Consider the following 15,572-nt stretch of genomic DNA (forward strand, 5'->3'; position numbering starts at 1 on the left):
AATAGCTCCCAACTGTGCTTTTAAGCTAGTGAGAAGTAAGCTATCACTTATACATTTTTTTAAGTATTTAGAAATGAGTTTATTCTATTCCTTGAAAACCTTTATCTTTATGTGCTACCTCCACCCTTTACATTTTTTTCAAAAATGCTAGACGTCATCAGGTAGGCTGTTGGAAACCAAATTGAAAGTGTTATCTTAAAGGTTTTCAGTTCACTGACTCCAGAAACTATATAAAGCTTTTCAAAGGCCCAAGAAGACAAGTTGCTCCAGAGAATGGAGGAGCTTCCATCTGAGACTAGACCAACTGTGCATGTAGAATTCGAGTGTTAAAAAGCAAAGGCCAAAAGAAAATATAATCCCCCCTTGCTTTTCAATAATGTGTACCATTTACTAAAGGCTTTTCCACAAATTATCACTTAGTCCTCACAACCACCTTAAAGGTAACTATGATCAATGCCACTTTATAAATAAAAAAGTGAGGATCAAATATATTGCACAATGCCTTCAGTTAGCAGTAGGCAAGTACTTAATAAATGTCAGAGTCAGACCTTGGACCAAGGTCCTCTGATTGACTAAATGATGGTTTCCTCACTGCTGCCTTGTTGATTTACAATTCTGTATTACCAAAACAAAACCACCCCAAATCAAGTCTCCTTTGGAAATGGTAGTCTTAAGTGTTTAAGAGTAGGTTGCAGACACTAGGATATGCTCAGGGAAAATGAGGATGCTATGCGGAACTTGTTAACCTTCGATGGCAAATCCAAGAGCATTGGCCACAGGATATGGTGCCTTTGTCAGGCACTGGCTCCTGAAGCCGCTGACCAATTGGGAATTTTTTTATTATTGATTTTAGAGAGAGAGGGGGTAGGGAAGAGAGAGAGAAAAAACTTGATTTGTTGTTCCACTTATATATGCATTCATTGGTTGATTCTTGTATGTGCCCTGACCAAGGATCAAACCCACAACCTTGATGTATCAGAAAGATGCACTAATCAACTGAACTACCCAACCAGGGCCCAATTTGTTTTTATAATTAATTTACTGCTTCCCCTGTCTTAGTAAACCTCATATAGAGGCTGCCCTCTAACCCTCTATAGCTCTTTTTTGAAATTATCTGTTTCACCCTTACGTGAACATTCTTAATCTCTTCTTCGGTCTGAGTGTCCTCAACTCTATGGCAATAACGGTGGCTTATTTCAGCACTCAGCACAGCCCAGAATAGGAGATCATTAAAAGAAAGTTGTATTGAGATGTTTGTGGTTTTGATGTTTTTGTGACTACAAACACTGATATGTTTGTCCCTGTCATCGCTTTTAGGTTGGAGAGACAATTGGCATTAGTGAGGAGATTATGGGTCTGACCATCTTGGCTGCTGGGACCTCCATCCCTGATCTTATCACCAGTGTCATAGTGGCCCGAAAGGGGCTTGGGGACATGGCTGTATCCAGCTCTGTTGGAAGCAATATTTTTGACATCACCGTAGGGTAAGTAGAAGTAGTTCTATAAGGGTACACACCAACTTCATCACTGTCTTTGAAGCTGTGAAGACATGACCAGGACCTCTGATCCCAAAACTAGCCAATATCAATAGAAAGTAAAGACTGGGAATAACATTCAGTTTTACCAACTCCATTTTTCATTGTCAGAGAACCTGATGAACAATAAGCTAACTCTGGACAGGCAGAAACACATTCCTGCATACAGAGTGGATATTGTAGGGAATATGTTAAGAGAATTTCACTTATATAATTACATTGGCTATGTGTTATGATTATTCAATGTTCAGGCATGACTGAGATGATCTAGTAGATTCACTATATATTTCTTCATATTCTAATTCTAAATAAAGTCCCTACCAGCCTCAGGTGAGATTTAGATTGTAAAGCAGATTGGAACAAACATAGGCCCAGAAAAATACCTCATCTCCTTCCTTGGAAAATGCTGGTAGGTTTGTGTTATCATTTGTTGACCTGTGCTGGTAAAGATATTTTCGGTTTTTTTGAAAGTCAGAAGACAAGACCTGTTCTTACAGTTAAAGCAAACTGGAGCTCTCAATGTGAGTAATCTCTAAAGTGGATCAGATTGGGGAAAGGTACTGTTACTTTCATTTAACTTGTCAAAAGTATAGTCTGATAAATAACCCGAGAAAGTAAAACATGCGATGTTATCCTGTATTCACAGAAGAACTGAGCTCTTGACTCTTGAATTTGGAAACTCACTAAAATGCATCTCCTCTCTCGTTGAACTTCTTAATTTTTTTTCCCTCTTAACCCTTCTGTTACCTAATGTATGATAATATTTTTATTTAGTGTCTACCATGTGCATTGTACTTATATTTTTATCCATTTATACCACATAGATAAGGTATTTTATCATCCCCGTTTTTCAGATAAGGAAACCAAAGGGCACAGAGTTCATACAACGAGTGAGAGAGGTAGCTGGGATTTGAACAGTCTGCACTCTGAACTGTAGCACTGTCTGTGCATAAAATTCTGCTTTGAGTTTCCACTCTCTGAACCACCTTTAAGTTCCAAAGGTGCCCTCTCCTATCACACTTCCTTTCTTTGCTGGCCTTGTCACTCAAGAGCTCACCCTGCCTGCAAAATGCCAACTTATTCTTTCAATGTCAACTCAAATGAGGGCTTCTCTGACTCTCCTGGGCCTGACCTGGAAGCTTTTGCTTCTGTCTACTTTCTGCATACCACACTCTTGTCATGGGCATGTTCATCAGTCTGCCTGCTAGACTGTGAACTCCCCAAGAGCAAGAACTCACCAAAACCTAAAACATTGCCTAGCGGATGCTAGTAGCTTGACACATGTTTGTAGGATGGATGATGGATGGATGGACAGATGGAGGAAGGGATGGATGGATGGATGGATATTTTGAAAGGTATATGTTTTAAAGGAATGGTATCCCTAATATAAAGTGTTTCTCAGTTCTACTGCCTACACAGTTCTCTTGGTCACTGTCTTCTAAAATGGAAAACAAAATATTCTTTAGTATAAAAGAAAATCCTAAAAACTGACAACAATTATAAATGTTCTAATATATTTGTCATGTTCTTGAATAATAAATATAATAGGAAATTGCAAGATGCTTTTTGTTCATTATTCTTAAATTGTATATTTTGCAACAAATGCGAGTTTAAAGAAAAAAACACCCCTAATTCTGCTAGCCAAGAACAATATGTAGCTTTTGTATGTTTTCTTCCAAATATTTTCAAAGTTTTCTTAGGGAATATTTAGTTTTGTCCTATTGGAGGACTTTATTTTTCCACTTTAAAGGCATTTATGCCTGGCATGGAGTAAGCATCTGTTAGTAAATTAGTAAATCAACCATTATTCTAAGCTTTTTCATAACTCTCATAATTAACACTTTATGGCTTTAAAATATTCCATCCTGTTGCATTTCAGTTTAACCATTATCCTTTTGTAAGACCTTGTTATCTTTTCCAATTTTCTACTATTATGAGTGTGTCTGTGAACTGTTTTATGCAGAAAAACCTCCTCTTTTAATTATTTTAATTAGGATAAATTCCTTCAATAAATATTAATGAATTAATGATTATGAGCATTTTAATGGTTATTGATATGTATATTTTTCCAAAACTTTTTCCCAAGAGTTTATATCAATTTACAAAGTCTTTGGCAATATATTGAGTATAAAAGTTTATAGTCTTGCCTGCATTTTTTTTTGCTTAAGATTAACACATACGGTAAAGGATTTAGACAATACATATAAAGCATAAATAAAAATCAGTGATAATCCATCACCCTTTTTAAATGCATATATTTATTTTATATTATTAAAAATACATTCACATTTAAATGCATAATAATATATTTCACACTATTAAAAATACATTGCTATTTTATATATATTCTTAATTTTAAATATATCATAAGTGTTTGCCTGTATCTTCATAGTTTATGATTTTTAATAACTACATCAATTACATCAACTTAATATTTTGCTATTTAACAAGTTCCCTTTATTAGAGATTAAAGTATACAGAATTTTTCACTACTCAAAATAACACCAAAGTCATAATTTTCCTGAATAAAGTTGTATCTTCATTTTGAATTATTCATTATGCTCTATCCCTGATAGTAGAACTGATAAGTTAAAGGTATGAAAAATGTCATTTTTCCCCCAAAGGGTTTTTACCTATTTATAGTGCCATTGTGTGAGTGTGTGTGTCTAGCTTAACAAACAATGGTAAGTGCGGACCCAAGAGAGGTTTTTGTATCATCACCAACAGGCATTCCCCTACACTTTCTTGACTTTCCATTGCTGCCATAAGGTGCCAGGGCTGCCCCCTCCTGCCAAGAGCTGAAATTGCAACTTATTTCCTGCGTTGGTCCTGTTGACCCCTCCCCTCCTGACATCTCAACTGTGGTAAGAGCATCCCAGCCTGGCTCTAGGGGGCTGGCTGAGTGCCTGTAAATGATCGCTACAAGGTAGTCACGTCAATCACCTCAGCTTGGCCCAGGTTAACATATGCACCTGGGTGGGGGCCTGCGTGTACCAGGCCCTGGGACTTCAAAGATACATAACATGAGGGCTCTGCCTTCAAACACACATTCTTTCCAGCAGAGGAGACAGATGTGTAAACTTAATGCCTCTTTCATCTCATTATTTCTCTTAAGCTATATGCTTTTTCTTTGGACAACTTTGTGTTTGGAAAGGGCGCTTCCTCTTCCACACCACTGAAGATAGGCCAAAAATGAATCTCCCTTAGCCTTAGGCTCTGCAGAAGGTTCAGCCCACTGGGTGGCTGGGTTCCAACTTCCCCAAACAGCATTCCATCATTAAGCTCAATGGATAGAACTTGGCAGCTTCTCACTCAGCCACATGGGGAGGCACACACCACTGACCCTTACGTTTTCAGCCATGAACCTCTCCCATGGAGTCCTTGCCCACTCTCATGGTGTACCTGGCTAGCCTTCCTGATGTCTTTCAGAGTCACCATTCTGGTTAGGAAACAAAAGAAGTTATCACATTTTAAAATTCAAGTGCAAAGAGAGAGAACAGGCATAAAAATACATAGAATACATAATAGAGTTTTTTTTAAATCACATCACAAATGTCAGATACTGTCTTCCTCAAATGATCTTTTAGAAAGATCAGTTTTCAGTGAAAATATTGTCCCATCTTTTCCAACATAAACGCCAGGTAGCTATATGTGTTGGCCCCCACCATCATCATTTATTTTCACTTGCTTTTTAAGTTGTTAATTAAGTCATTGCTATTCTCTCTCTCCATTTCATAAAGTAATTTTGCCATTTTCATTCCTGATTTTTATATCTTTTCTCCATTTTTCTTCTCCTTCTCTCACCCAAATCCCCTAGTTCACCTCTTTAGGTGTGAGAGTGATATTTTCATCTCAACAAGAAAAAAAAATTGTTTCAAATCTAATTCAGAAATCACCTGCCACAGTCATATCTTTGATTTTATTAAACCGAAGAACAAATTCTCTCCATTCTAATTTGGTCAGTAACAGATAAAGGTTTTTAAAGTTCACCCGACTTCCTTATGTGATTTCCTAGGCCAGACATGCCCCAGGCAGAGTGAGCCAAGCAAGACACCCTTTTCCGATTATAGATTCCAAGAAGCTGATGTTTCGTCATAGGCTTCCTTCAGCATGCCTGCCGCTTGCCTGCCAACCCTCTTCTCTCCCTCACAGGCTCCCACTGCCCTGGCTCCTGTACACCATCATTCAGAGGTTCCAGCCCGTGGCGGTCAGCAGCAACGGCCTCTTCTGTGCCATCGTCCTCCTCTTCATCATGCTGCTCTTCGTCATCCTCTCCATTGCCCTCTGCAAATGGCGGATGAACAAAGTGCTGGGCTTCATCATGTTCGGCCTCTACTTCGTATTCCTTGTGATCAGCGTCCTCCTGGAAGACAGAATTCTTGTGTGCCCGGTCTCCATCTAGCATGAAAAGCCATATCTTGATGATACCTCCCCGCTCTGGGTTCTAGGCTCCTTGACATCTTGAGGAGAGGCAGCTGGCACACAGCGCCAGGCATGTGGAGTGTCCGTCCTTGGCGGACGTGAGGAGGAGTGGACTCCCAATGGGCCTGCTCACTTCACAGGTTGCATCCACCCTGGCCCACTGGAATGGCTCCGCTCAAGAGACAGGGAACTGTCCATCTGAGGTGTCTCACCACTCACTACTGACAGGTACTCCTTGCGGGTGGGAGGTACATTTGTTGTAATGAAGCAAACAATACAGAGGCTGTGTATATACATATGAAGTATACATATTATACATAGTTGCACATGAACACCCCCTGCCTGTTCCTGTACTATACCCCTCCTTCCATGTCTATAGAGTAATACAGACCTGTATACAAATACAAAGAAAGAAACATTATATACATAAAATTATATATATATAAATACAAATGCATCTTTTCAGGGATAGCTCTAGCATATTTATAATACCTATTTGAAGAGGGGCATCAAGCTTCTGCCTGAGCTTTACCTCTTAAGTGCAAGAGGTAAACTAATGGAATCATTGCTGTGACCTTCAGCCTACCTTGGACTTAGTGGGATCCTGCCTGGTAAGGTGGGTGTTTTAGGGAAATAGGTTTGGGGAGAGAGGGCTGAGTGGAGAGGGTCTGTAGGGCCCTGAGCTGAGCCCTCTGAAGCATTTCCACATGCCAAACAGGGAAGACTCTCTGCCCATCCCCACTGGGGTACACTCACCAAACCCCTAGGGTTACTTGGGTTAGACAGAGGTAAAACCCAGACTGGGTCAATACTGGTTTGGGGGCAAAAGGAAGGTAACCAGGGTTAGGTTTATTTGGAGTTTTTATGAATGTATATATTGCCCCAGCATGCAAGTAGAAACTGTGACTGCAAACCAAATTAGCACTCTTCTAGGACAGCGAGACTATGTAAACTGAACCAATATCGTTCCAATGCATGTCTCATTATCATCAACAGAAGGGAGGAAGTTTAGCTGTGATTGTCATTTAGACATATTTTGATGCCAAGGGCTCACATATAATCAAAATGCTGCCAAAAGAGCCTGGACATATAACAAGAAACTCCATTCAGTAGAGATGCTTAGTGAGACTTGCCACCTAATGGGAATGTTAACGGCATAGTTCTACAAAGCATCTTCCAGTGTGGTCATAAGGGGCTTCAGTGTCTGAAGAAATCATTATCCTTAAATAGAACTAAACTGACTCCAATCAATACTGCATGAGCTGAGGCAGCTTTGAGATGTTTGGAAAGGCATTTGTACACCAGGAAGGTTTCTGAGTCCTATGTCTAGTGATGCCAAGACCAGGGTGTAGTTCAAGTTCATGCAACAACTGTGTCTCTCCTGCCATCAGGAACCCATCTGGGACTCTTTCTAGCTTACACACTACACTGAAAACTATACTCAACAGCTTTTTCACGATAGCTTCAAGCCAGTCACTCCAAGGTTTTTATTTTCTGACTTTGCTCAGCCTTCATGGGATATTTTCATTCCATTCATTCAGTGCCCCCAGGTTCTGTTTGATTGACACCTGTTTGATTTCTTAGATCTATGTGAATAGAAAATAAAACCAGCATGGGAAAAAACAGACAAACTAAGCTGATGAAAAAAATACATAGTCTTTTATTTCCCCAAGTTACTCTTTCCCTAAAATTAGTTGAAAAAGTAGAGGATGGCTCATTGTGCGGTACTCATCCTATGTCAAAGTTGGCACACACCACATATGGGGATCTATACCATGTGTGTTCTTGTCACTGGTTTATTGTTTCACTGACGCTGCTATGACTGTTGAGAGCACATACCCCCTAACAGAGGGATACAGGATGCAGGACTCACAGCTGAGAAAAAGAGGAAGGGACACCTGACAGCCCCAAATCAAGCTCATTATTTCTTCCACAAAACCTCAGCTCACTCCACAGAGCATGACAGTAGTAGTCAGTGCCCATATTGCTCTTCGCCCACAAGAAAAAAGCACTTCTCAGTGGAAGCCCACTGGGGAAGGAGGAAGTCAAAGTGGCACCCCAGGAGGCTGGTTTGCAAGCAAGTCTCTCCAACTTTGCAGTCTGGTGTTCAGTTGTGTGAGAGAAACTGGCATCTCATTCAGGAAGGGCAAAATTTTGTATTGAGACAAGAATTTGTGCCAGTTCATTGGAGTGAAGGAGAATGAATAAGTGAACTTTCAGTTGAAAATTCTGCTTGTTTTTGCTGTGCATGAGTTGGAGGGGAGCAGAGTTGGTTATTGCATGAATATATATTATTGACTGGTTTGTTATTTGAAAGAAGGTTTGAATAGGTGATTTGGACTCCACTACAGACAGACTGTGAAACCAGAAAGGACGAGGGAGGTCTGGTGCAGCCCCATTCTTCCTCCAGCTCTTCCTGATGTGCCCCTTGCCTCCTCACTTTTTCCCATGAATTCCCAGATCACAGCAGAAACTCATCCAAGCAGCCATGGAGCTTTCTGCTTGCCTGAGAACTCCATTTCGTAGGGAGTATTGTGGTCATTACCAAAAATTTGTACTTGAGAAGACAATATTTCAAGGCCCAGTTCCCACCTCAATGATGTGCACTGAGCGTGACATGAGGTCCAATTGCAATGTCCCCCGCCGGCTGGCACACAGGCACCTTCTCCCTCCCATTGCTTGCCCTCACTGTCTCTGCACTATGTGTCTGTGAGACCATGTGTTGGGCTAGGATAAATCCAGAGAGAGGGGTCTGGGATACAATAGTAGATCTTTAAAAGCATTAAGATCATTAACAAAAAAAAACTTTCTGCATCGTAGTTTCTTTCCTAAGCAGCTCATCTCTAGTGCCCTTTCTGCATGCCTCTGTGTGTGTGTGTGTGTGTGTGTGTGTGTGTGTGTAGCTTTATACCAGATCTATATGTACCTACACAAAATTACCTATATCATCACCCTCTGACCCAATCACATTCAGGACTCAAAAGCAGGAAGCATCAAGTTTGCCTTAGTGAAGGAAAAGGAGTCATGCTCACCAACAACCGAAAGGAACATTCCTCCCTGGCCTCATAGGGTTTGTTGTGTGCACATGCACTTACCAACATACACGTATGTACCCACTTCATGTATTTTCCCACCCTGTGAAAATAGATTAACAGCCTTACAGAAATGGCCATATCCCTAATGCTAGATAGAGAAGTAAAAAAATACACAACAGTAAAGTATAGGAGGAAAAATTTGGACTGCAGATAATCTCTTCCCTTCCCTGGAGCAGGGTATAAAATATTATCAAAAATTCAAGAGCCAACTTCTTACTGCTCAATCTAAAATAAATAAGCTACACCCAACTGGTTCCATTTACCCACAGTGAACCAAGCAGGTCTTGCTTGCTGTCACTTCCCCTGTCGCCCTAGGCAGCCTCAGGACAGGGGAAATGACCAAACAGCACCTTCTCAGTTGCATCTGGAATGCCCCTGCTATGTGCAGCTGTCCTCTGAACCTGCCTAGCTTCTGAAGAACTGGAGCTGCAGGTCAAAGGCATTTATGCACCCTTCCAGGCAGGACAGAGCAGGGAAGCACAATACATGTGCAGGGAATAAGAGGTAGGGTTGTTTATCAATTTGTCAGATGCAGGAGGATATCCTAAAGCCTTTTCACAAGATTATGAAAAGAGTCAGGGACTGTTTTATATTTGGGAGAAATGCTTCGTAAGGCTTCTAACAGGTATCACTTCACAAGGGCCATTATTATTTACTTTCTAGGGAAGACAGGAATCAGGTGGTTTGGAGCCTCTTCAGCAAAACACAGCTGTCTTGCTGATGAGGCATTTGATAATATTAATGTACATCCATTCCTGGGAAGGGAGGGGGTTGGCAAACTATCCACCATTGCACACAGCCCTTAAACTGTCTCTTCTGTAACAGGAAGATAGGAGATGAGCTCTGAAGGGAAGCCCCCCTCCCACACCAGCTTCACAGAAAGCTGACCAAGGAAATGACAACAGATAGACCTGCTGGTCAGGCAGACAGTGAGGGGAAATAGGACCTCTGTTAAGTGTTCTGCTGAAGTTACTACCTTGGAATATCTGAAATGGTTCTGATGACCTAAAAGACAAGCATTTCAAAAAAAACTTCAGTATGCTTTCTTCCTTGTATCTACACACACACACACACACACACACACACACACACACACAAGATTATGAGGATGCCATACTTCCTTGCCCCTGGGCAGATGGTTACTCTGTTAATTAAGTGGCCATATTATAAAAGGCAGCTCTGTTCTAAAAGAAATAAAGGGAAAACATTCTCAGGGTGATTTCTGGAGAAATCAACTATTCCTGAAAGCTCATTCTAGAAGCGAATGCTTCTTGCTCCTTCTTGCTAGGCCAGATCTCACATAAACACCTGGCTTAATATTTTCAAGAGACACACCCTCAACTCTAATAGCTTCCTCAGCTATGTTGTCTTCAATCAGGGCTTGTCATTAAGAGAGAGTTCATGGGGAGAAAAAATAAGGAAAGGAAAGAAAGGAGAAATTATTTCCTTTTACTGGGATTCCCAAGAAAGCCAGTGTCACAATGATATAGATCCCCATGTAGTTTCAAATAATTACAAAATTCATACTTTTATTTAACGAGTTAGAAAAGACTGGTTAAAAAAAACTATCTTAACTATGTTCAAACATGTAAGAGAATGCACCGCATCCAGTTATCTAAACTGAAGCACTTTCACTGAACTTTGTATGTAGGTCTATGTCCCAGACAAAAAATATTTTTCCCTTCTCCAGAAGGCCTTGGGAAAGATAGATAATGTGCCCCTGGTTCACTGTCTATTTGGCTTTAGCTTCTTGCCTCACTCAGTATCTTTCTGTTTCTTTTTCAATCTCACAGCTTCACATTATTTGAAATGTAGAGCAGACAAGAAAAGCAATAAAGGTCACACTCATAGCCAGCTAAACTTCACTATTTAATGTTATGTCATCATGGTATTTCTTTCACTTCACTGGGCTGTGGCAAATGGAGAATTTGGGCATCTGTAGAAGTCACATGCACACCTGTGTTTGCTATGGAAGTGACTCATGCTTTCCACTGAGACCCCCTTAATGTGTGCACTGTCATTCTACATGCCTCCCTACACACAGGGCATCGGTCTTGCTCAGCACCACCTGCATTCCACAGTGGTCTTTAACCCGACCAATGACAACTTTCTTTCAAGAGAGAAAGAGCTAGGCAGGACAAACCAGTCCACAAGTTGGCCAGTTTTTTAGGGACAAAAATGACCCTGTCATTATGACTGGATAGACAACTATGTTGAAACATGTAATAGACTGTGCAGCATCAAATTATGTAAACCGAAGTACTTCCGCTAAATGATTGATGAGCAGACTGGAGCACTGTAAGTAATTTTTAAAAAACAGATAAATATCTAAGTCTGATAGAGAGTCCTGGGATTTGCATGGAGTTTGCTAAAGGTTTGATTCTGCTAAGGTTGTGCAACTGATTGCCCTAATCTAAAGGAGAACCCTTTGGTGGGAGAGGGGCCCTAGCACAGATGTTTCTGCTGTAACCTGGTTCCTTCCACTACTAACACTAACAACCATCAGCATCAAAAAGGTCTCCTTCCGGTCTTGAAGGGCTTGAAAACAAGCCCTTCATGTTGATGACTTAACCTATTTTTTTTTTCTTTTCGGCAGAAAAGAACTGCATCTGGCCACTCTTTCCTGTTTACCCTGATGCAGTTAGGAGTCATCACTGTGTGACTCTTTATTCATCAAAAGTATCTTTAGATTTTTATTTCTGTGTCATTTTTTCCTAACCTTCTTAATAATTTTTACAGTTTCTACTAAGCCTTTTTAAATGCTTTATGTCTCTCTTAAATTATGGAACCCTATCACTAATCATGACACAAGTATAATGTCCTGAACACGGCTGAACTACAGCCTCAAACCTAACACTGCTCCCTGTGCCTGCACCGCTCTGCTGCCCTTACCTTTTAGGAAGTCACCCTTCATTGCTAATTCACACTAATCTTGCATTCCCTATGATTCCTGTATCTTTCTTCAAAGGCATTTGGATGAAACCAGTGCCTTTCTCAGTTGGCCCCAATGCATTTAAATAGGTCTTACCTACTATGAACCACTTGGCTTTATAAAATCTCAGCCTGTTTATTTCTAACCCCACACCCAATTTTCAAGTCCAGGTTGGACCCAGTGCTTACTCCTCTTCAAGGTTCTCACCACCAACATCCCCCGTTTACTTGCACTTGGCCAGTTTAATGAGCATTTCTCCATCTCATGAATGTGAATATTAAAAAATGCTAGACTACTGCCCCTGGCATCTTATATTTTGTGTAATTGACTAGTTCTTGGAGGGTGGGAGAATCACTCCTAATTGCTACTACACTGAACAGAATTCACAGTCATGAGACAGCAGAGTTGCAGAAATACCCTAGGTGCACCAACAGGCATTTATCTGCCGGTGAAAAGTATGAACGCTGGGTGCAGCGTTATCATAAGGCCCTGGGGAGGTCAAGCTCACAAAGTACTCAGAATGGGGGAGGCACCCCTGGAGATCCTTCAGAAACTCTGGACCTGCACTCACCTGCCTTGATTTACCAAAGGGAATTTGTATTTTTACTTTAAATAGGAAACAGGGGAAATGGTTGGACCTCGTCTTATTGCTCAATATTGCAGTGCATTTACTTCCTTGTGTGAAAGATTGGATGGGAATTGTGATGTTGTTGATTGATGTCCTGGCCCAAGAAAGTGGGCTGTAGTTCACCAAAAGGATGGGAATTTGCTCCTGCATTCTCACACACTGCGTTGCCTATTCCTTTATAAGGAATCTGTATGTAAGTAACAAAGGCCTTGAGACTGACAGTGTTCTAAAACACTCACCTAACCAAAAGAGAATATTTTTAAAATCAGGGCACACACACAAAGGAGAATGAATGAAGTCTGGATCCTGAATAAAGTTGTTCTAAGGAAAAAATTACATGCATGAATTAAGAGTAGATAATTCCTTGACATTTAATTAAACAAATCTTCAATTCTTCTCATCAGGATAAAACTGAAGGACAATGGATGCCTTTTTGTTTTTTTTTAATTTTTAATGTTGCACTTTATAGTAATTCATAACAGACAATTGTCTTAATTAAAGCCATAAAATACCAATAATGCACATATTCAGGGCTTCTGAATATAGCCAGTCAATAAGCAGTCCATGAGTCATTCCTGTTTTGTATTGTTTGTTGTAAAATTGAAGTTTATCTGTTCTATTTTTTACTGCATTATATTATTGTCCTAGACAATCCTAATCTACATAAATTTTAGATGTGCAGTTTAACAAAACTCTGAAGATCAAAGAAATTATTTCACAAAAGCGTTCTTCATTTTCAAAATAGCTTGTTACACAGATCCTTTAGCTAGCAAGTTTTGATACTATATTGAAAATCTCCCTTTTTTAAAATGATAGATTTATTACTTTTCAGAAATCCATTTGTTATGTAAAGTAAGGTCTATCCACAGGGACAGTGAAATGGATAATTAGCAATATATGCCTGGGAAATTTGTTTCAGTTTTTATACAAATATAGTATGATTCTAAGAAGCTCCCTTATAAAAATGGCAAAAAGAGAGACATAACTTACCAATAATGTTTTATGCCTAAATTTTAAAAACCTTCCATGGGAAGGTAGATAAAACTGCAGACTTCATCATGCATTGGGGAGTTTTCCCTTTCTGCTAAAATACACGATTTCTGACCTAGTATGATGTATACACAGATGTCTGCGCAACTAAAAATTCTGGTGTTTCCCTTTATCACGACTGTTCATTTACTTTGAGTGAAAGTTAAAAAAATGACTAAAGGCCAAGTAATAACCTAGAAATATTCACCGCAACTGGGTAACTAAATTACTGATTTAGCATAAATGCATATATTAAATTGGATGACCCCAAAATTTTTCTGCATAAATGTCCATCTGCCCTAAAGAAAGAGTGCCTGGACCCGGAGCCAATGTTGTTCCTCTCAGGGCTGTTTGTGGTCTGAAGAGTTTCTCCACAGGGCGAGACACCCTTTTTGGAAGTGGGATCCTCTGTTGGTATATTGCCCTGTCAAACCCTGCGTAGAAGTCCATACTTGTGCCCTACGGCCAGCCTGGATGTTTCTAGCTTGAGTTTGAAAAACTTCAAAAGCAACAGGTTCCAACTCAAAGCAATGTGCATCCTCAAAGAGCCATCAAAACTAAGAGCAAAAGCTGCCTTCCTGGTATCATGAAGTTGCTGCTAGCACTAAAAATAAATAAATTGAACTTGTGTTGTTTGCACATTTTTAAAACTGACATGTTGACATTGGCCCCCACATAGACATTTGCCCTAAAACATCTCAACTGCTTTTTGGGTAAGTTACACTAAAATTATCAGAAAGCCATTTTTGTAAAGGATCTTTTTAGGGATAGATGTCATCTTATGCTTCTCTAGTTTGCCTCCATTTTCAAGAAGCGTTTGAGCCCCTGTCTTTATCCCTACAAGAATCCAGTTGATGTAATTCCAAATTATTTTTGTCATTTTATGTGTGTTTTGTTTATTATGAGCCATTTTCACTGGACAATGAGATGGATGGAAAGTTTGCGTCAGTTTATTCTCTGTGAATATGTCTGTACATAGACTGAATGCTATATTTATTTGTACAAACGCTGTTTGGAATAACATGTTTCTGTCACATGGGCTTCGCTCTGATAAAGGGAATTTCTTTATTGTGTTCATGTTACACTTTCCACACCTTTGTCCTTCTACTACTGGTAATCAACTCATAGAATATCACTCTATGTAACTAAGTCTCCTCTGTGTGAAATATAATAGTAATAAAATTGACTCAAAGAAAAGCATTGTTTTGGTTTTGGGATACTCCTTACCTTCAGCTAATCGGGACTCTCAGGAACTCCAGAACTGACATGTGGTCATGGAAACTTCACTGGGAGAATTCAAAGGAACAAAGGGGCAGCAGGAGTTACCGTTAATTATACCTACCATTTATTGCATGCTTCTCATGTCACTTGAGCTTTTACATGTCTGAGGGAAACTTGTGCACTAAAAGGACTTGTCTAATAATTGGATTTTAATTAATTAAATATATTGAAATGATAAATTCAAAAACTGAGTGTTCCCTAAGCCTTTAAGTTCATTTTAGAAGTCTTGTTTTAAATCTAATACTTGCAGGCAAAAATGAAAATTCACAGCCACTTCTTCTTTGATTATACTCAATTCACTGATAAGTTTAAAAGATTAAATTCTAAGTAATTGGCCCTGGCTGGCGTAGCTCAGTGGATTGAGCTCGGGCTGTGAACCAAAGCATCACAGGTTCAATTCCCAGTCAGGGCACATGCCTAGGTTGCAGGCCACGGCCCTCAGCAACCACACATTGCTTTCTCTCTCTCTTTCTCCCTCCCTTTCCTCTCTAAAAATAAAATAAATAAAATCTTTTTTAAAAATCTAATTAACCAAATTTATAAATTATATACTCCCAGGCAATTTAGAAATTTTACAGATTTAACGTGCCTAATACTCCTAACCACACCAAAAGCCGGACAGAGTTACAAACAAAAACAAACAAACAAAA

At 39.8% G+C, this 15,572-nt stretch overlaps 1 protein-coding gene across 2 annotated transcripts in view; it reads left to right on the forward strand.

The window, feature by feature from the left end:
• The window catches only part of SLC24A2 (solute carrier family 24 member 2), a 260,455-nt gene extending 245,622 nt beyond the window's left edge, over positions 1-14,833 (forward strand). For both annotated transcript variants that reach the window (XM_028524990.2, XM_028524996.2), the window contains 2 exons: positions 1,318-1,484; positions 5,688-14,833. In XM_028524990.2, coding sequence (XP_028380791.1) covers positions 1,318-1,484; positions 5,688-5,937 — 417 coding nt within the window. In that variant the 3' untranslated portion in view covers positions 5,938-14,833. The remainder of the gene's footprint in view (positions 1-1,317; positions 1,485-5,687) is intronic.
• Positions 14,834-15,572: the final 739 nt, after the last annotated feature.

The sequence above is a fragment of the Phyllostomus discolor genome, chromosome 3 (genome assembly GCF_004126475.2).
Source record: "Phyllostomus discolor isolate MPI-MPIP mPhyDis1 chromosome 3, mPhyDis1.pri.v3, whole genome shotgun sequence".
NCBI classification, from domain to species: Eukaryota; Metazoa; Chordata; class Mammalia; order Chiroptera; family Phyllostomidae; genus Phyllostomus; species Phyllostomus discolor.